This window comes from Panthera tigris, chromosome X (assembly GCF_018350195.1).
Source record: "Panthera tigris isolate Pti1 chromosome X, P.tigris_Pti1_mat1.1, whole genome shotgun sequence".
Taxonomy (NCBI): Eukaryota; Metazoa; Chordata; class Mammalia; order Carnivora; family Felidae; genus Panthera; species Panthera tigris.
Genome location: NC_056677.1, coordinates 123,676,190 through 123,698,747, shown reverse-complemented (window position 1 = coordinate 123,698,747; position 22,558 = coordinate 123,676,190). Strand labels below are relative to the sequence as shown.

At 47.3% G+C, this 22,558-nt stretch overlaps 1 protein-coding gene across 1 annotated transcript; it reads right to left on the bottom strand.

Annotated features, from left to right (window-relative positions):
- Window positions 1-13,815: 13,815 nt before the first annotated feature.
- On the bottom strand, window positions 13,816-19,777 carry CNGA2 (cyclic nucleotide gated channel subunit alpha 2). Its single transcript, XM_015543250.2, has 6 exons — window positions 19,653-19,777; window positions 19,346-19,438; window positions 18,531-18,701; window positions 17,328-17,435; window positions 15,579-15,685; window positions 13,816-15,230 (listed from the first exon to the last, which is right to left on the bottom strand). The coding sequence occupies exons 1-6, from the start codon at window positions 19,760-19,762 to the stop codon at window positions 13,816-13,818; spliced, it is 2,004 nt and encodes a 667-aa protein (XP_015398736.1). The 5' UTR covers window positions 19,763-19,777.
- Between the last annotated feature and the right edge of the window lie 2,781 nt (window positions 19,778-22,558).

Below are 22,558 nucleotides of genomic sequence, written 5' to 3'. Positions count from 1 at the left end.
CCCCTGCTTTCGAATATTGCAAATGGACAACCTAACAAAGCAAATGCCTCCACCTGTCTTTCAAGTATCTCCATTATAAGGCTCCAGGTAGCCTTTCCTGCTTTATCTATTGTCTTCTCCTACACCTACCCCTTTAGCTAAAACATTATACTGTTCTTATGAACACCAGGATTTTTTTCCTACCTTAGATTTTGCGCATGTTGTTTTCCTTACTAGAAATGCCTGTCCTACCCTTCTGCCTTGAAAACTCCTACTCATCTTTCCCAACTCTCCCAGCATGGTTAGTCACTGCTTCTCCTGGGCTTTCCAGCAAATATTTATTAAGCTTCTGCTGTGTGCCAAGCACAGTGTCAGGCCTTAGAGGGTAACAAAGGGATCAAGACATACCTAGTCTTACATTCACAGAGCTGGCAGCCTAGTAAGTAGAATAAGATAGAGGGGTGGTGAGAGGGAGATTGAACAAATAAACAGATAAAGACAATATGAGTGAGCAGTGTGGGCCAGAAAATAAAAAGATGAGGTGGTGTGACAAAGATTGGTTGAATGGCCACTTTAGACTGGGTGGCCAAACATGGTGACATTTAGGCTGAGGACTGAATGTGAAGAAGAGGCCCGTAATGTTAGAGACTGGGGGACAGAGGATGTAGGCAGTAGAAACAGCAAGTAATTAACCAAAAATTCAGAGCCTCTGCCATCACTGAAACAATGAATAAACACACACTGCCTTGGGAGAGGTGTCCTACTTCCCAGCTAGCCATAGGGATGGAAGGAAAACAGCTCGTCAAAGGCAACCACCTCCCTTGAGCAGTTCTGAGGTTTGTTCCCAGTAGATTGGCCTTTAATTCTCATCAAATTATTGTTGTTGGGCAAGAGCTCGGAGTGCCATATCCCTGGACCAACCCCATCAGGAAACACCTTGATATAGCAGGCCAAGGCATGTGGAGCCAAAAGACCTGACTCTTCGACTTATTCACTGCACATCTGTAGCCAATCACTTAAACTTCTTGTGCCATGGTTATTGTATGTGCAAAATGGGCAAACCCAGCTTGTTGAGTTAATGAGAGGTTTAAATGGAACCACATGTGTATGGAGCAAAATAAGCCAATATCACCATAATTGAATGGCCATTTAGTCTAGTCCTCTGCTTAATATAGGGACCCTGAGGCCTGATGTTACCCTAGCTTTGCTTCTGGCCCCAGTTATTGGACTACATGAATGTAGGGGCCTAGTTGGCCCTCAGTGTCTTCTGAGACAGTGTTTGTGCAGCCACCATACCCATGCTCCCTTGGGGATTCTAAGAGTCCCCAGAATGCCATTGTTGCTGTCCTCTGGCAGGTCTTGGTGCTATGACAGAATTGCACCTTGTAGGTGAGCTATGTCTTCAGGAGTTCCCCTGGGCCTCATGGGCTGTCTCTGTGAAGAGTAGAATCCTCATTTGGCTGGGAATATGACTAGGGAGGACTGATGGCTTTTCCTGCTCTGTTGAAGAGCCTATGATCAGATTGTACTGTTGTCCTGTCACCTTCAGGAACCCCCTTCCCCCACACTGCCTCTTTAATCATGAGCAGCCCCAATGGCTTCCCAAAGAGGTTTCCCTGGCTGCTCCACAACAGGCTAGGAGCAGAGGGATGGGTCAGCAAAATGGGCAGGGGAAGAGAGTGAGGCAAGCTGGAAATGAAGGGCCAGGACTTGGGCCTTGGGATTGAGAGACATAGGCAGAGGCAATGAGCAGCTAAAGGTTCAGATGATGGGCAAGGATGGCCAAACCCTACAGGAAGAGGCTAGGATGGAGAGTCATCCAACCATGAAGAGGACCCGTTTGTTCCAAGAGGAAGACAAAAGGGTTGTTGTACAGGAGATCTGCCTGGTGCTCAGCCCATGAACTTGCTCCCTCACAGATGGCTCATTGCTGGGGATACCCATCAGAAGCAATTCCCACTGATGGAACACTGACTAAAGATAGCACACAGCTCACTAAAGTGCAGGAGCCTTCACAGACCCACTTCATCATTGTCCAGGTGGCCATCAGCAGCCCCATTTGGCATGTTAGCTCAGAGGTGGGACTCTGCCCCAGCATGCCTGTCTCCCATGGCTTGCTCTTTTTCTGACTCTTTGCGGCCTGAGGCAGGGCTTAGGATGGCTGGGGGAGTGGGGCTGGTGTTGGGAGTTGGGGTCCAAGCCCTTGGGCTCAGCACAAAGTCCACTGAGGCCCAATCCTCACCAGCTCCAAAGATTGGGATGCAGGGAGGAGTGGAGGGGCAGGACAGGCTAGGGCTCAGAGAAATGGGCAGGAGAGAGGCTAAGAAGGAAAGGAGGAGGGGAAGGGGCTGGAGACACAGCTTGAGGGAGAGAAAGGAGATGAAAATAACTTGGTTCAGGGAAGAGCTGTGAAAAGCAAGGGCTGAACAGTGGGACAAGGGCCACCTAGAGAAGACACAGAGAGGAGAGGGCATGGAGGGGTAGGAAAGGAGGGCAGAGACATATTGAAAGGACAGCAGATGAGGGAAAGGATTCTGAGGAGAGAGAGGAGGGAGGGAGAAGAAAATGGCGAAAAGGATGAGGAGAAGTGAAAAGGCAAGCAGAACAGAGTAATGGAGTGGGGGAGGGAGAGAGAGGAGAAGACACAGGAGGTGGGGAAAGAGGAGGAGAAAGAAAAAGAAGGAGCGAAAGAAAGGCAAAGAAAGGGAGCTACTGAGGGAGAAAAAGGAGGAGTGGACAAAGAAAGAGAATGAGGAGGCAGGGAGGGCAGCAGGAAAGCAGAGAAGAAATGTTAAAGGAAGGAAGGAGGGTGAGGGAAGAGAAAACAGCAAGGAAAGAGCCAGAGAAAGGCAACCAAAAAAGGCTTGAAGGCAGGGGAGGACCGTTTCAGATGGCACTTGTGACCTGGATGAGAGGAATGACCAGCCAAGCCTGTGAAGATTCATTTCAAAGGGGGCATGACATTGGTCTGCTGGCCAGTCTCCCAGGAGATACTTCAGCATTCAAGCCAGCACACCTGCATGACCCATTGATTCTTTCCACTCCATGAGAGAGACACATGCCAGCCCACCACTAGGTAAGCCCACTACTCAGCAGAGCTGAGCACTAAGCTCTGAGTGTTGGGTGTTGGCCTAGCTGGAGAAGTAGCTAAGCTTTTCCAGCTGTCATTACTCTGTGGCCATGACTCACCAGGATAGGGGCCCAGAAGTCTCCCTGCCTCTCTCCCTTCCTCCTTACCTATTTTCCTTCCTTCCATCCATCTTTCTTTCTCCACTCAGAGCTGGTCACAGCTTTACCTCACCTCCAAGTTCTTCAACTACCCTAATGAGGTAGGTGGTGGTCTGGATTCAGCCCCAGGTCCAGGTTGAAGCCCACAGTGAAAGCCAGGCAAAACCCAGGTGCTTGTGCAGCAATGCCTCACAGCTGGCTGCTAGATAGTGCCTCCACTCCTTTGTGTAGGAAGGGAAAATCTGCTTCCAGATCCAAGTTGTGGCTTTGCAGGGCCACTAGTCCAAAGTACTAGGCATCCCCAAATGTAAGGTGGCATTACAGATCTAGTTATAGTCACTGGCTATGAAAAATATGCTCTTAAAATAACAGGCAAAATGAGCTAATATAGGATTTTCATGCCATTCACAAATGATTCAATACACTACAAGATTTGAAAATAGACAAAAATCAAGTTCCAGCCAGCTCCAACTCAAAATCCTCAAATGTCACCAGTTAGTGCTTACTCCATCTGGCTGCAATGTTATCTCTGCACTTGGATAAACAACCCACCAGAAACCTGAGTTTTGGGCCCATGGTGACTCAGCTGGGGGCTTCCGTTACTTTAGACGAAGTTCAGGAGTAGCTTCCAGGTCACTTGCCCACAGTGGCCAGTGCTTTGAACCACTCACATGATGGGATCTATCTGAAGGTGTCCAGTAGCAGGCACAATTAACTCTTAGCACATTTGGACACAGTCATTGGCTCACCTTACATTGTCTTTGGGCCAAAGAAAACTATTTTCTGTTCCACAAGATCAGAACAAAAAGGGAACAGCCAGATTATGTCTGCAAAATGAGCGGCATTTCTGGGACTATTTTCAGGCAGATTTCCTCTTTCCCACACTCTGTTTCCCCACCTATTCTCTGACCCACATCTGCACAGAACTGATATATTTCCTGAAGCCACTGCTATGCTATGGACATACTGGACACACACTTGTCTCCTGAAAGGCTATACTTTTATTCCATAGGTATAGTAGGAAACACAGACAAATCCACACATGTTAAAAAATAAATACACTGGTTTCCTTATTCTTTCAAGAAACATTTTTTTGGCATCTTCTCTGTGCCAGGCACTGAACAGGGACAAGGAGATCACGCCACACGAGGTAACTTAATCAAGCAGGGCCAAGGGGATCTCTGGAGACCCCCAAATCAAGGTTGCTTTGGGAAAGGCCAAAGTTAACTTGAAACCTAGGGAACTGGTCCCAGCCCTTGCAAAGGCTGGAAGGCCAAGGAAGGAAAGAGACAAGGGCCATGGGCTTCTAGGCTCCACCCACATGAAGAGACAGTGTTCCTAGGCCCATGTAGCACTCCCCAAATTGTTTCAGTGTTTAGAGGGAGGGTTCCAACCCAGCCTGTCTTTCCAAGCACATTGCATATCCAAGTGCTCAGCGATGAAATCAATCTGCAGAGGTGACTCACAGGCAGACAGCCAGCGCAGTCACGGAGCCCTGTCTGCATTCCCAATTTGCCTGCTCAGGTTGTCGCCTTGTTAATGTTATTTACCAGGCTCAATTCCCCCAATGCCTGTCCACAGCCTCTGCTAGAGCCCTCCAGGCATTGTCCCTGTACACCTGTCGCATCTTGTCAATGCCTTCCTGAATTCAACAAGTCTGGGCAGCCTGTCTCCAGACTTGCCTGCTCATTCAGGGGGTGGGGAGGGGGCCAGGATCCAAGAAGGTGGCCTACTGGCTGCAGCCCCATTACCTCTCAGAGCAGGTCTCACGGGGAAATGTCCCACAGCTACACCTCTCCTGTCTTTCCTTGGGCAAGAAAGTGAAGGGGTTGCCAAAAATGGCTCTGCAGCGTGTCACTGTGCTGTTGGCAGATGTGGTCAGGGTCCCAGTCAGTGACAGGAGGGTGTGAAGGGATGGGATAGTATCCTATGCAGAGGGGATGGGCTGACTGGCAGGGGCGGGGGGCAGGGGGGTGCGGTGTTGGCGCTTGGAGAACTTCCTCCTACCATGGCTTGTGCCGGTGGCTGCCCTTCTTATCTCGCCCGGCGGGGGGGGGGGTGTCTCTTCTCTCTCCTCTTCTCTCCCAGGGGTCTTGGGCTGCCCCAGTTCCCTGTAGTCCAGGTCCTGCAAAAAGGTTCCTGTGACATGTACAGTGGGCAAGGGCTTGGAAAACTGGGTGTTAATTTCCACTTACGGCACGAGAGCACTCCAGCCGTGTTCTCCGGCCAGAAGTGGAACAGCAGCTGGACGAGCGATCTTGAACCTGAGGCAGCCTGGCCAGTCAGCTCATTTCAGACTCTCGTCCAGGCTGCTGTTCACCTCCACTGTCCGCCTGTTCAGCCCACCTCTCTTGGCCTCCAAGACCTGGGTCACAAAGGTTTCTCCCCGCTCCAGCACTGGACAGTCCTGACCACTTTAGAGCCAGAGCTCTCCAAAAAGCCAGAACAGAAGGGTCTCCAGAGACCTTCCTAATTGTACAGATAAGAAAATAGGCTACAAATTCATGAGGCAATACTAGGAACTTCTGTTTACTATCATCTCACCACTTCTCCCAGCCAACACCAGCCCTGAAGCCTTTCTAGCCACCCACCTTGCCCTTTTAGACTGGCAAAAAGAGGCAGTCTGTGCCTCAGGACTCAGACCCTCAAGAGCCAGAGGATCAACCTATGGATCTGAGGGATACCCATTCCTCCAGCTGGCCTCTGATTCCATCACTCCGGGAAAACGTTGGAAGGACTGGGATGTGGCACAAGTCCAGATTGGATAACTGAGTTGGCATTTAAATAACCTAACAACAAATTGCCCAATTTAATTTTCTTACTCAATCCAATAAAGGAGAAACAAGAAAATGTATCTTATTAAATACATTGATCCATAGAAACTGGCAACTCTGAAGGTCTGCCTGGAAGTTAGCAGTTACATAAACTTGAGTGATGCAAGGGTATGAGTTAAGAAACTCATCCCTTCCCTTCCTCAGAAAGGCTTCAAAGGGTCCTGGAAAACTCTTTCTTTAAAATAAGTGAGAAACTGAGCCTAAAAGGGAAAGAAACGCATTCAAGTTCAGCCAGTGAGGCCAAGTTAATTCCAGGGTCTGTGGAACTCAAGAGAGCATCGGGTTCATGTTCCACTTCAGCCAGAGACTGGGGTCCTTGACCTTGGTCTTCAGGTTATTTGCCCAATTAGATCCTTGGACCTGGCACATCATCCTGCTTGCCTAGACATCTCTGCATCCTTCAAGACAACATGAGGTTTTCAGGTATATATCTGTATATGGATAGCAAATTAGCAGCTTGCTCCGACTCCCTTAGAGCACCACCCTGTTTGAGTCCTGTAAGTACAAGTAGGTTAAAAGTTCTGGGAAAGAGCAGAGCATCGCCATGCCTGGTGGAGCCAAGAAATATTGGTTTGATTGGAAATAAAGATAATGCCTTATTTCCCAACTCTTCCACTGTGCTATGCCCCAGGTTTCCAACAGTAGAAATTTCCAAGTATCTAGTAAATAGGGGTAGAGCAACCTACCTTACATTCCTTGGATCCCAGGCCAGTACCCTTATCAGAGCCTATACAGGCATTGCCCTGGGTCCAGCCACAGCACTGAGCCCCTTTGGACCTGTGCTTGCCAAGCCTTTTAGCTAGAAATTCATCTTCATCACTATCCCAAATGGTGCCAAATATTGCTGGCTTGGTGTCAGGTCTTAAATCAGGGCTGGACTGTCCTTCCAGGGAAATGTCTGTCTTGGAGAAAAGCAAAATCACTTAGTAGTTGGCAGCTCAGTCCATGCCAGGGGGAAGGTGACCTGCTACAGAACCCATAGTCAGTATAGCAAGCCATTCCTCCTGCTGGAACCAGATCGCATCCCATGCCTTCCTACCCCAGCTCCCTGTTCAGTTTGAGGAGCTCTCCCTTCAGTAGGACCCTCTAGGGAGGGCCCTCTATGGTCCCCACCCACACTTGTAGCCCCAAGTAGCCTTGGCTGTGGGGAGGGCACTGTGAATCCCACACAGACCTCTCCCCAGGAAGCAAGGAGAAAAAAAGACACAAACACAGATGAGCATGGGGGACAAGTATGATAAACCTGCTTGTAAGCATCAAAGGAAACTTCAGGGAAATGTAGCTTTATGGCTGACTTTGAAAGATGAGGATGTTGCAGACAGAAATTTGAGGAAAGAAGTAGGTATAAGCTGAGTTCCCTATGCGACAACCCTGGGTGGGTTATGGAATGCCAAAGACTCTTGTGTGGCCACAGCACACCTAGAGCATATGAGGATATGAAGAGAGAGAGAGAGATGAAGCTTAGAAGATGTGATATAATCCATTAGAGAGAGGGAATGGAGGCAGCCCTTCAAGGAGTTCCCAGCATTCAGCATTTAAAGAGCACTGTAACTTGCTAGTGTCTGCTCTAGGTGCTGGCAATGCAATGGGCAAGAGCAATCATGTCTGCTTCAGGGTGTTGACAGTGAAATGGGGGAAACAATCAATAAACAAGAGAACAAATAAGCAAGATGATTACAGAGTAATAAATACTTTAAAGAAAGTCAAACAAGACAATGAGACTGTGACACAGGAGGTGCAGGCTGTTTTTATGTGCATCTGTGTGAAGGCCCCTTCAGAAGTCTGAAGACAAAGAAACAGTCTAGAGGAAGAGGGATCAAGGCAGATGTACAATAAGTGCAAGGCCACAAGCTTGGTGAGCATGTGTTAAGAATTAAAAGACCAGAAGGCCTGGGGCAGAGAGAAGCAGGGGGAGAGAAAGAGCAGGAAAGGTCAGAGATATAGCCTGGGCCTATAACAGACAAGGCCTGGAGACCACAGTCATGAGTTTGGATTCTATTATAGGAATAATGGGAAGGCACTGGGAAGTTTTAAGCAGGTAAGTGGAGAGGATTTTAGGGAGACAAGGTAGAAGCGAGGACACTAGTCTGAAGACAACTGCAGGTATCTGGAAGAGAACTTATGGTGGTCTGGCCCACAGTGGGACCAGTGGAGGTGGGAGAGGTGTGTGGATTCTGACTTTACATTGAAAGTTAAGCAGAGACTATTTCCTGACTGGTTGGATATAGTGGATGAAGGAAAGAGGTAAATCCAGGATGGCTTAAAGTGTTTTGGCCTGAGCAACTGAAAGGGTGGATAAACCATTACTGACATGGGGAGGATTGGATGCAGCTGGTTTGGGAGAAAAACAATCAAAAGGTAAATTATGATGGTGTTGATTTTGAAATGTCTTAGTGGCATCTGGTAGGCATTTGGATATTCACCATTATCTGCTCACTACCTTCATGTGCTATTGGAACAGTTATTCATATAATCATTTTCTTTAAATCAACCTTAAATCAGCTCACTTTTTCCTTTAGCTCCATGCTAAGCAATAATATTCATACATCAAGGGATTTTTTAATTAATTAATTAATTTTTAAATTTACATCCAAGTTAGCATATAGTACAACAATTATTTCAGGAGAAGATTCCAGTGATTCATCTACTATGCTCATCCCAGCAAGTATCCTCCTTAATGTGTTTTACCCATTTAGCCCATCCCCACACTCATGATCCCTCCAGCAACCCTCAGTTTATTCTCTATATTTACGAGTCTTTTATATTTTGTCCCCTTCCCTGTTTATATTATTTTTGCTTCCCTTCCCTTATGTTCATCTGTTTTGTGTCTTAAATTCCTCATATGAGTGAAGTCATACAATATTTGTCTTTCTCTGACGAATTTTGCTTAGCATAATACCCTCCAATTCCATCCACATAGTTGCAAATGGCAAGATTTCATTCTTTTTGATTGCCAAGTAATACTCCATTGTGTGTGTGTGTGTGTGTGTGTGCCACATCTTCTTTATCCCTTCATCTGTTGATGGGCATTTGGGCTCTTTCCATACTTTAGCTATTGTTGATAGTGCTGCTATAAACATTGGGGTGCAATAACATCAAGGGTTTTACAGACCTACTGGTGTTTTTTGCTCAATACACGTTAAAATCAATAATTACAAACATAGTTCCTAGATCCCCTTGAAGTTCAACCCTGACATTTCCTTCATACCCAACCCTCAGCAGAGTCTGGGCACCTAGCATACACAGACTTGAATTGAGCCATTGGCTTTGACACCCAGGAGCCTCTGAGGGCATTTGAAGGGATTGCAGTGAGGCATTCAGAGAGGAAGACCTGGTCGGACAGCACAGTGAAGCCCTGAGGACAGATACCTAACTGCCTCAGTGAGCCCTGCTCTGCCCTCTGCTAGATGGGGGGGGGGGGGGGGAGGGGGGTTCACTGAGCAGAGCCCACCACCCTTTTCTTAGGTCCATGCGCCCTCTGGTGGCTGGGTTTTCTGGCTCTGTGCACTGGAGGCTTCTGAGCTCCTGTTTTCAGGCTACTCAGTAGGGGACCCTCTACTTCCGCCTCCTTTCAAGGAAGGAAGAAGAGGTCAGATTAGCTTTAGGCTCAAGACTAAGGAACAGATATGTGCTGCTGAGGCTGGGACTCAGGCTGGGCTGAGTTGGGAGCAGCAGTCTGCAAGCCAGGCTGAAACCACCAAAGGTCAGACCAAGAGGGGAAGGAAAGTGATGGGTGGGAGCAGGGACTTTTGTTTTCTACAGAAGGTCACCAATGCAAAGAAAAGCACATCGGTGGCTATATACAAATAGGATAATTTACCTTAAGTGGGTATTTTCAGAGGAAAATAAAAAAAAACATTCCAATATAAATATTTTAAAATTAAGAGCAGGGAACATCAGACTGTGTTGAATAAATACAACACATAATGGAAAATGTACTTCAGTTCTTATATTACACCCAGGTATGGAAGAGAAGTGGGCGTGGTAGCCAGAAATGGCCAGGAAAGAGTCATGCTTTTGCAGAAAGCAACCAAGGAGGGGACTGGGACGGGGCACAGACATAGACACTGTCTGTCTAGGCTGACATCCAGATACTCACACAGGTGTGTGTTTGCACACACATGTGTGCACGTACACACACACACACACACACACACACCCTGAGCTGCATGGATATTCTTTCTGTCACTCTTTCATCTTTTTCTCAATGAGCAAAGTGTGTTTAGATGAGAAGAGACCAATTGCTAAACAGACCCTCACAGTCCAGTATGCAAGAAAGTCTCACATAGAAGGCTGTGGTAAGCCTGCGAACTGAGTATCAGAGGAAGAAAAATCAGAAAAGAGTGATCCAGGCAAAGGGAACAGCATGAAAAAAGTCCTAGAGGCCAGAAAAGACAGAAAAGAGTGATCCAGGCAAAGGGAACAGCATGAGAAAAGTCCTAGAAGCCTAAGAGAATGTAGACATTCAAGGAACTACAAAAGCTCATGGGTGATTCAATTCAAAGATGTCTGGGGAGAGGGTGGGAGAAGAGCCCTGAATCCTGCATCTCAACACAGTGGATTCCCCACATGACCCATGTGAGTCAGCTGCTTTGCACTGGGGAAAACCAGGTCCAAGATTCAATGTCTGCCAGGTTGATGATGTGAAATCAGTCACCCGTGGGAGCTGGACAGAAGGTAAACCACATTCTAGACAGAAAGACTGCAGATTTCTTACTATAACCAAGGAAACATTTTTCAATGCAGTCTTCCCCCTTATTCTGGGCCCAGTGTCATTCTAGGGCAACAAAACTAATACCACTCTGGGTTCCAGCATGTAGGGAAACTTAGCTCCTTCATGTAGCCTTATCTATAAGCATCTGGGCAAGCAACTGGTTGGCTCCCCAAGGACTCCACTTCCTGGGGGCTCAGTCTGTCTTGAAGTGAAGGGGCTTAGTTAGAGCTTTTCTTCCAGCCCAGCACCCAAAGGGGAAGCATACACAGAATGCTGTTCCATCATGAATGTCACCTCCCTACTGCTCCCACTCTCAAGGACCAAGTCTAAGCATGGGTAATGTTACAGATCCCTCCAAATGAGTCTGCCCCTGGTTAAAATTTGTTACTATAAAGTAGGGAAGAGGCCAAGAAAGTACATTAAATGTAAAATAATTCTGGCTAGAAGAACGAATTCCAATGAAAATCAATGATGACACCTACATCCAGGCAAATTGGACTACATCAAAATTAAACACTTCTGTGTATAAAAATGTACAATCAACAGTTAAAAAGCAACCTATGGAATGGGGAGAAGAATTGCAAATCATATATCTGATATCAGTTAACATCACGAGTATATAAAGAACTCCTACAACTCAACATTTAAAAAAACAAACAACATGACTGAAAAATTTGCAAAAGACTAAATAGACATTTCTCCAAAAAAGATAAACAAATGGCTAACAAACACATGAAGAGATGCTCAACATCACTATTTACAAGGGAAATGAATATACGACTACAATGAGATACCACCCCACACCCATCAGTATGGCTACTGTTAAAAAAAAAAACAGGAAACAAGTATTCGTGAGGATGTAAAGAAGTTAAAATCCATGTGTGCTGTTATTGGGAATGTAAAATGGTGCAGTTTCTATGGCAGACAGTATGATGGGCCCTCAAAAAAATTACAAAAATAGGATTACTATATGATGCAGCAATTCTACTTCTGGTTATAGTCTCAAAAGAAATTAAAAAAAAAGAAATTGGGCAGACATTTGTGTACTCATGTGCATAGCAGCATTATTCACAGTAGCCAAAAGATGGAAACAACCCAAGTGTCCATTGATAGATGAATGGAAAAACAAAATTTGCTCTATCTATACAATGGAGTATTATTCAGCCTAAAAAAGGAAGGAAATTCTGACACATGCTACAACATAGATGAACTTTAAGGACATTATGCTAAATGAAATAAGCCTGTCACTAAAGGAGAAATACTGTATAATTCTGCTTGTATGAGGTATCTAAAGTAATCAAGTAATAGAAACAGAAATTAAAATGATGGTTGCCAAGGGCTAGCAGGGAAAGACTATGGGAAGTTTTGTTTAATGAGGAGAGAGTTTCAGTTTGGGAAGCTGAAAAATTCTGGAAATTTGTTTCACAACAATGTGAATGTACTTAACACTATAAAATTGTACACTTAAAAATAGTTAAGATGGTAAATTTGATATGTATTGTACCGTGATTAGTAGATAGAGAAATAGAGACATAGAGAGATAGATGACAAATAGGCAGAAAGATAGGTAGGTAGATGATAGAGATAAGTGGTGTGCACAAAGGCATCTAAATCTGCACCTAGAGCTTCTTGCTCACTAATTAGCACTTGTCCTTTGGATTCCTGGTCAACTGGTACCCACTCAAATATCTGCTTCTCCAGAAGATCGTCCACGAATCACCAGACGTAGCCAGTGTTTCTGTCAAGACCTGGATACTGGCAAATGGAAACTTAAGAGTTTCAGTGTGTTCACTTACTGCCCCAGTAATTAAACATTTTCTGAAAGCCTGATCTGGGCGATGCATGTCCCCAAGGCTGAAGACAGAGCAGTGAAGGACAGTGTCTTGGCCCTGCCCTCAAAGAGCCCACAGTCTGGAAGGGAAACCAGTTCTGGGAAAACCAACCATACAGCAAATATCCAGGACACAGACTAGCAAGTGCTGTGGGAGCCTAGAGAGGGGATGATTGACTGCATATGTGGGAGCTTTCTCTGAGAAGGTGGTGCCTGAGCTGAGTCCTGAAGGACAAGTGGGGCTTAGACAGACAGCAGAAGACAGCAGAGAGAGTGTTACAGGCAGGGTGAGTCCTGGATAAGAGGAAAAAAGAGGGGAGAAAAGGAAAGAATGTGAATAGCAGAGTTGAGCAATAACCACTAGTTTAAATTAATTTATTAACTTATAAGCGCCTCTACTGCAGATATGAACTTGAAGAGCCTCCCACACACTGCCAGCCTCAGGGCCTCTTCAGTAATGTTCTGTATAGAGGGGTGATGGCCAGAGCTCCCACCCACCTCCTTCTCCAGGTGGCATTTCCTTGCTCCTCACTCCCTGCCTTGGAATGGACCAGAAACGAGGAGAATAATCATCTCCCTGGTCCAGAGAAGACTGCAGAGACCTTACTCCTGGATGGCAACGTTAAAATGGATGGACAGACTAGGACTTGGAGTGCCCGATGGAGTGGCACCCCTAACAGAACACTCTTCTACCTGCCCCCTTCCTTTCCTTGCCTTGGCATACAGACACTAGGTACCTGTGCTGTCTGTAGTCATTTCTTGAACTACATACATGTGCAGGAAAATGGGGATATTCAGAACACATATTAGAAAAGCAAGGGCCAGAACCAAATGGGAAGTGGCTATGTGCAAAGGACCCAGGAGAGAGGGCAGTTTCACATTAGGGTGCACACTGTCCTGCAGATTTGCTTCTTCAGAACAGATCATTGCCCAGGCTTCCAGCCCTAGGACAGACCCCTTGAAGACAGTTCAGATGCTCCTCTCTTTCTTCCTCAGACTTGGACAGGCTAAAGCTCCTGGAAACTGAGCCAACATGGTCTGCATTGTGCATAAGCTTGGCTATTAGCTGGACTTGGAGGAGGGCTCCTAGATGATTGAGCCAAAAACCTAGGACAGAGAGGCTTTGGGGAGAATTCAAGAGGGTAATGCATACAAATATGAACACCTACACAGCTCTTCTAGTTCCTGGGGTCAAGGACAAGGCTGGTAAGGCAGTTGGGCCCAAGACGTTATGGCTTATCAGCAGCAGCTGGCTCAGGGCTGTTCATCCCATCTGACAGGTAATCATGGTAATCGTCTTCATTGTTCTGCTTCATCTTGGTTTCCAGAATGGTGATGCGCTGCTTAAGTTTCTGCTGGGCTCCCGTGTACTCAGCCAGCAGGCGGCCAAAGCGAGTGTGCAAGGTCTCCATGTTTGTCTCCAGCTGCTCTAGTTTCTCCTGCACGTCTACCTCCATGCTGGCTGCCACCTCATTCTCATCTAGCAGTCCCTCCTTCATCAAGATCTCCCGGCCCCTCTCCTCCAAGACCTTCTTGGCATCAGGGTACTCAGTCACAGCTTCCATAAGATCATCCTTGGATAAGCAAAAGAGATCTGAGTAACCAAGGCTGCGGATATTGGCTGTGCGTCGATTGCCCATTTTGCTGCCCTTAATGTTAAGGATACTGATCTCTCCAAAGCAACTCCCGGCTGAGAGCAGGGCATATTGAGTAACACCATCATCAGCCACTACTGCCAACTTTCCCTCCTTGATTATGTACATCTCCTTGCCAATATCACCCTTGCGGCAAATGTAATCCCCAGGGCTGAAGACCTGAGGACGAAGCTTCAATACCAGCTCCACCAGCAGGCCAGCCTCACAATCCTGGAAGATGCGCACTTTTTTGAGGGTGGATAGATGGACATTGATGGCTATCTCAGCCCTCAGCTTCGCTGGCAAGTTCTTGAGAACTTCCCGCTCATCCACACTTTTCTTATTGGTCCACAGGTAGTCAAACCACTTAATGACCTTGGCTTCCATCTCCTTACTGACCTTTCGGAACTGCATGTAATGTTTGACAGCATCAATCTTGGCCTGGAATTCAGCCCGAGTGGCATTCATGTTGGAGATCATAGAGCCCACATTCCCCACAATGGTGGCAAAGATGAGGACACCAATCAAGAAGTCAAAAATGACAAATAAGTACTCCTCATCCTTTACAGGAGGTGGTGTCTCCCCAATGGTGGTGAGTGTCAGTGTAGACCAGTAAAGGCAGTAAATGTATTCCCTAGCCAGGTAACCATACTCAGGGTCAGTGATATTGGGATAAACCCAAGTGTCAACCCCAAAGCCAATAGACTTGGAGATGGCATAGTAGATGCAGGCATTCCAGTGGATGATGACCAAGATGTAAAGGACCAAGTTGCTGATTCGGAAGATGTTGGGGTAGCTGGTGCGTGTCTCAGTGCGGTCAAAGAATTCAAACATGCGGGCAAAGTGTAGCAGGCGGTTAAAACGCAGCTCAGGGCTATGGATGCCCACAGCAAAATAGATCAGATCCGTGGGAATGATAGAAGCTACATCCAGCTTGAACTGCAGGGTGTGGATATAGTTGTCCCGCAACTTCTTTGGATCTTTGACCAGCAGCCCCTGCTCCAGAAAGCCTAGTAGAGACACAAATCAGTATATCAGCTCTGCTCTCAAGCCTGTCCTTCCTAATTGGCTAATGTTCAGCAAGGGAGAAACTGTGCATTCAACCCTCATTCCTAAAGAGAGGTATAGGAAATTCACATAGCAAAGCTAGCATGAAGGACCCCAAGAGATGATCCCAAGGTCTAAACCTCACTAGGCAAATGGGGACTATAAGATTCAAAGAGGAGCAGACACCAACCCAAGTCCTAGCCAGGCAGTTGAGTCTAACACTGTGTCAAGAGAGCTTCCTGAAAATGTGGACTCAGGATTTTGGACCTATGGGTCATGCTCCTGCCTGTGCATCACAGTTACTCACTTACCTGTGCGCAGTCGGATGAAGAGGTCCGCAATGTACACCACATCTGAGAAGTAGTCCAGCACTAGCCACACTAGGTAATAGGTTTTCTGTAGGTCACTGAAGCAGGCTCTGTAGGAAGACAGGACTGGGCTTCACCCTCAAAGCCAGTCAAGGATCACTGGAGGCCTCAAACTGAGTGCCCACTGAGTGCAGGTCTTGGGATGGCTACCAGGATGCTGATGATTCACAGTCAGTCTGGTGTCATGCAGAAACTTAATGACAAGCAACTTTTACTCCAACTCTTATTATTGGATAGATATCCATAAATAAACATCTACACTGACCATTACTTGTCTATCTCATCCACTGAACCATGAATGCCAAGAAGACAGAGACTACCTCTGAGTCATTACTGCACGCCCCATGCTCTAGCCCAGAGCACCAGGATTTGACAAGTGTGAGTTAAATGAAAAATGAGTCATTGGAAGTATGAATTATAATACACAGCTGAATAACATCCATGCCCATCTTTTCAACATACACCTATTGAGAGCCCAATACAGAGCACTGGCCTATCCATGTCAGAGAGAAGATAGTAGTTGGGCTTAGCCTAAAGGTAGTGGTAATGAAGAAAGATTGGAGGATGCAGTAGAGTTTTAGGAGGAATTAACAAGACTTGGTGGACTGAATGGGTAGAGACCTAGGATATGGACGTAATAGGAGATAGAACCCAGGATGATGACCCAATGATTATATTAGTCAGAGGGAAAAGCAGTTAATTCTAACTACTTGGACGCATTTCACATAAAAGCCCAACCCCTTCCTCTGCTGCACAAAGCCTACAGAATAGTCCTGTGACTGCCTCATGCTCACTTGGAGTCCTCCAGCCACACTAGGCCATCCTGAGACAAGGTTTTGACACTTGTTCCTCCTTCCCAGAAAGTTTCTTTCACCAACCTCATGTCTCTTGGACATTTGTTTTGTTCATATTTGCTGCCAGTGTCTCCCACTAGCCTGAGAGCTCCAAGACAGCAGTGACCTGATGGATGTTCAGTCAAATCCTTGCTGAATGAATAACTGAAGTGGGGGATGGGGTGGAATGGGAAAGCTACCTGTAGAGAGTGGCTTTGGAACTGAAATTGCGAGAAGAATCTCCATAGGCTAAAAATGGGGAGAGGGAATTTTCTCTTGAGGCAAGAACATATTATCCAAGAGTAGAGAATGCTAGGGCTGGGGTTTGTCCAGAAGGTAGAGCTAGTGAGAAGGTCAGGTCCAGAGGGCCTTGAAGGCTACATTGAGGGCTTGAACTTGATCCCGTCAGCAATGAGGGACCATTGAAGGGTTTGTGAGGAAGGACTGACAATCAAATCCCAGTTTATACAAAGCATACTAGTTGCAAGTGTGAAGGATGCATTAGAGGGGACAAGAGTGACTGAAAGAAATGGGTTCAAGGCTGTTGTACTTGTCCCAGGGAGAAAGGAGGGTGGCCTTACCAAGGACAGTGTTGGTGTGGATGGAGGAGTAGGAACAGATTATGGATACCAGGAAAAGGATAAAGATGAAGCTTTAGTAGCATATTAAACTGGAAGGTAGGAGGGGGCATTGAGGGTTAATAGGGCAGAGGGAGGTGCCATTGGCAAGCAGGAAATTCAGAAAGAAGGCTGAGCTGGAATGAGCTCTGCATCCACAGCTGAGACTGGTATTCTCTCAAACCCAAAGCCTGTGCCCTGGGCTTCTTTGGCCACCCCCTCCCAGATCCCTCCCTGCTCACCTGGCCACCAGCAGGCACCAATTGTAGAGGACAAGCATAGCAATGACAAATAGCCAGCGGTAGTACCAGTCTCCAGCTGGGTCCAAGACAAATAGTTCAAATTTCTTCCTGAGGAGACAGACAGAGGCCAGGCTTGGGGACTAGGTCCCCAGTGTGGCAGCACCCCAGCTCCCAGAGGCTAGGGGTCCCTTAAAAAGTAATACTTATGAAGATGTACAGAGTAAGGACTGAGTTGGCTCAGGGCCTCATTTTCAGAAAGCCACAACTTGGTACTGGGCATCTGAGTAGAGGTCACATAGATAAGAGTCACCCTTCTTCCTATTTTAACCCCACATAGGCCCATTGGCTCCAATGACTTATGGAGACTCCTTGCTCAGAGGGCAAGGCAAGGGGCAGTGTCTTTATTGGGGTTGGCCTCAGGACCTAAGGAGGGACTTCCACAGGATGGTAATGAGGGCTCAGGGATCCCTCCTGGGAAGAAAGAGGAACTCCAAGCAAGTGAGTGCCATGTGCTTCCTGCCCACCCCACTCTCCTTGTTTGGTCTCTGGCCTCCAGCTCCCAAATCACTTTCCCAGAAGCTACGTCCTGTCTTGGCAAAAGCTCTTTTGCCCCACTGGCCAGAATTGTGGAATGTCGGCTTGGCCAGACACCCCCAGTTGCCTGCTCATTCCTCAAAGAATAGACCCTCTGGTTCCACCTCTCTGCCCTCCCTACTCCTTCCTGCGCAGTTGTTCCAGGCCTTCCTTAGCCAGTTAGCCCCCAGTATGGCCTCTCCAAAGGCCCACCTCTGTACCCACATTGACACTGGTGTGGTCATACTCTCAGCAGCACTCCCCAGTTTCACCCTTCTCTGCATTTACTGACTGCTGAAACTGAGAGGGGCTGGTACATATTTAGGTGCCCTTGCTATTTGCCTCATTAGCAGCAAGAGGACATATGAAAAAGGGCAGCTAAGGGAAGAAAAGCAACCAGGGGCTCCCATGACAATTGGCCCCTGGAAGTTGGAAAGTTTGTGAACAAGGAAAATGGAAATGTACTGGAGTTAAAACCATAGCAAGTCTCCTCTGCCAACTCCTTTACCTATCATGGCAGGGTTTGGTATAGACCCCAGTCTGTCCCTGGTGATGGCATAAGAAAGGTCACCAAACCCTACAATTGCATGCTTGGGAGTCCCTCCAGTCCCAAAAGCTGGAAAACTATACTTGGTGCCCTTGCCCTCGCCGTCCTTGTTGCCTTTGCCATCGTCTTGCTGTGTTGTCACGGTCTGGAGCTCAGGCCCACGGAAACGTTCCAGGAATGAGTCAGGTCGAGGTTCCTCCTCACGGAAATTCTTGTTGGCCCACTCTCTGATGATCCTCACCAAGCGGACAATCCTAGAGATGACAGGGAGCATGAGCCAGAGAGGAGAATCATACTGTTCAGAAAGGACCCGGACCCAAGAGCTCACTATCTGTTGAGGGAGATGGAGAGGAGACCCTGGAAACAGGCCAGTCTATGATGTCCCCCATGCTAAGAGTTGGGAAGGGGGCCAGCACTGAGGGCAGAGAGGAGTTCAGGTATGTCTCTGAATGCAGCCTGAGGGGTAAGGGATAGCTCTGAGAAGACTCCCTGTAGGAGGTGCCATGTCAGTTGATTATGAAGAACAAATAGGTGGTTTCCAGAGCAAGATAAAGATTGTGCTAATGGAGGACAGGCCAGGAGGAAGATTGGCCTAAGTTTCTTGATTTCCTTATGGAGCCTTATGACTCTGGGCTGCAGATCTCAAGGTCCTCTACTTAGACCCTTTTGCTGGAAAAGATTCCCCCCCCCTTCTCTCAATGAGGAGACAGACAATTCTAAAGGGAATGATCCACTGACCACTTCTAGCTTGCTCACAGGAGCCTCCTCAGAAAAAAACTGCTTCCTAAAGATCTTGGCAGAAAGGCTCAGTTGGAGTGAGACAAGGAGACTCGTGGTAACCACTCTGATAGGCCCCGTGGGCAAGAACAGGTAGCAGGAGGGCAGTGGTGGAACCCACCTGCGGAAGCCACCCCTCCCCCGCTGGGAGGCATCCACCTCCGCCAGCCTCTGCAGTTCTGAGGAGGTGTCATCATCGGCTGTAGATTGTGGCCTGTAGAGGAAGGAGCAGAGTTGACCAAGGTTTCTCTGGGCATACTTTGTCTCCTATTATACTTTTATCTCCTGGAAGGTGCTTAGAAATCCCATGGTCCCTTTAGAGGGTAACTTTAAGCCAAAGATTGTTTGCTCTGTGGCAGTGAGGCAAAGCTGGGAGAAAGGAGAAGCCTCCAGGTCATCTCTGAAACGATCCAATCCAATAGATTCACCTGATTTTTGTCCTGTGGTCATCTTTGCCATTGGCCTTGATGGCAGGAAGTGCATGGTGGTTGTGGTTATTGGTTGGGGAACTCTTCACACCATTGGATTTTTCTGTCATCCTCCATGTATGACCGATATCCTCACCTGCTAGAGAGATGGCCAAAAGGAAGCTCACAGACAATCTTAGATACCATATAAAGTAGAAGAGTTGCAGGTGAGCAGTGAGAACAGAACCAGGGCTCACCTGGAAAACCTCAGCATTCCTGGGTACTGCTATGGCAATGCAGGACAGGGGGATCCAGCACTGTCTAAGTACCAGGCTCTAAACACCAAAAGGTGATGGTCTGTCCCCACCATGCCTGGTAATTTAAAAGGAAACAGGAGTAAATTGCAAAATGTGTTTATTTTTCTTTTACTGCAGTGAATTTTTTGATAAATTGACTATCAATGCTAAAATGGAACAAAACAGCGGCACCTGAGTGGCCCAGTCAGTTAAGCATCCAACCGTTGATTTTGGCTTAAGTCATGATGTCACGGTTCGTGATATTGAGCCCCACGTCTGGCTCAGTGCTGACAGCATGGAGCCTGTTTGGCATTCTCTTTCCTTCTCTCTCTCTCTCTCTCTCTCTCTCTCTCTCTCTCTCTCTTTCTCTCTCTCCTCTTCCCCTTTCTCTCTCTCAAAATAAAATAAAATAAAATAAACAAAAAAATAGATAAAAACTGTCTAAGACATCTTCTGGTGCTTTGGCTTTGCAGATGTCTTGCACATGCTTACACTGCTGAGCACCTCCAAACCAGCCACTGCCCCAAAACTCCTGCCCCATGGAACGAGATGTATCTCCTTGACCCAAAACAGCTGCCACCTCCTCTGGCTCTCTGACTCTCCTGAGCCAAGACCACGTTAAAACTCATGCTCCTCAGGTGGGAGTCCATTTTTCATTGACTTTTTCAACTAGGGGTACTGTCTCTGGGGATCCTCCTTTCAGCTCCAGTCATATTCTTTCTAGCACACATTCCAAGTAATGTTGCACAAGCTGAGAAACAAAGAGGAGCTCTGTGGGTCGAGCAGGGAATGAAGAGGAGAGAAGGGAGAGCTCCCATAGGCTCCATGAGCTCCATGGGCTCCATAGGCAGTGGTACCAGGCAGGACTCTCTCCTTTGGGCTACAGGGAGCCTTGGAAGAGCTGAGAAGTAACATAGGTAGAGCAGCATTATATTATAGAAATATCCTCTGGCTGCTAGGTAGAGACTGGATTAAATGGGGAACAAGATTGAAGGCAAGGTGGTAGGGAGAAAGCTGAAGAAGATGGTGCCAAGAGAGCCTGAGGTAAGTGAGTAGAGTGTAAAACTACTCAGGAGGGAGAAAAGGCAGGACTCAGAGATGGATGGGAGAGCAAATGGGTGGAATCACACAAAAAGAGAATACAGAGTGAGGGATGAGTTCAGAGCTCTGGAGAACTCCAACATTTAAGATATGAGTAGAGGAGGAGGTGTCCACGAAATAGACTAAGAACAAGGAGGCTGAGAGGCAAAATCCAGAAGAGAGACAGGAGATTGTATACTGCAGTATTTCTTGGCATGGGGTCAGGGGGGCTAGGGCAAAAGAGACTCAGGGCAGCTCTTCTCTGCTCAGGCTGGTCAGCATGCCCCACCAGATTTTGATCAGAAATGATCAGCACACTCCCCAGGTTACCTATGGTCCCTACTGCTGAAACCCTGCCACTCCCCACCTTTTCATCTCCCCCTCCCCATCCACTTGTTCCAGCTTCAGAAGCTGTCACCATGGTGATGGCAAGTACATCAAGCTCCGTGGTGAGTGGTAATAACAAGCAGCCTCAAAGCTGCTCCCCTGGTGCTCTCTGTGGGACTATGGCACTGGGATGCTAATGAAGGCACCTGAGGAATAGGAAGCAGCATCTCTGAGTCCCTGCTTGGACCCTAGAGGCAGCAGACCATGGAGACAGAAAGTTCCAGGCAATGCAAACAAAGTTGATGCCATTCACACTGATCAGAGTGGGCCTCGGTAGAGCACTGTTTAGTGAATGAACAGCAGGGGTACAGGTGGGGCAGCAAAGGGCAAATCCATTGCAAGGATGGAAAGTACACTGGTGTGAGGGGGTTAGACCCAGAGTGGAGAGTGAGCAGAGGAGGTCAAGCCAACCCATGGAGGCTGCAAACACCAAGCAGAGGACTAAGGACAGCCTCTCACTGATAAACATCTAGTGCAGGTGCTGCCTGTCACAGTTGGACCTCTTCCTTACTTACTAATCATCCCTAATAGCAGTGGCTCTCAGCCCACAAAAGGGACAGCTCTGGGGGCACATAAAATTTATGCCCTCTCTAAGGTCCTAGCACCAAGACAGATTCCTATCCCATGATTTCTATTCCTTCTCTGCTGGGAACAGACCCTTCCTTCAGTCTGGTTGCCTAGAAGCTGCCCTGCCACACACACTTTTATTCATCAGGACCACCCTTTCAGGCTGCTTGGCAGGGAACAAAGGCAGGCAGCAATCCCCTTACCCTGTAGGCAGCTAGGCCACTGGTTCTCATCCTCACACTCTCCAAAAATTTCATCTAGTCCTAAGGCTTCATTTACCATCATGTCCCAAAGCAAGATCAGAACCCAGGCGTCTCTCCAAAGCTACCCACCCATATCACCAGCTGCCTGGTAGAAATCTCCTTTGAGGCACATTAAATGCAACATAGCTGAAACTAAACTTGACACCTTTGCCTACAAATTGGTTTCTCCAGGTTACCCATCTCATAAAGGGGCCTGCCTTCTACCCAGTCATCCAAACCAGAAACTTGGATGTCAACCATAACTCCTTGTTTCTTTCCATCATCACATCAAGAGAGTGTCTATCCTCAGTCAAATGAACCCCCAAAGTGTCAACAATCTGTCCATCCACTATCT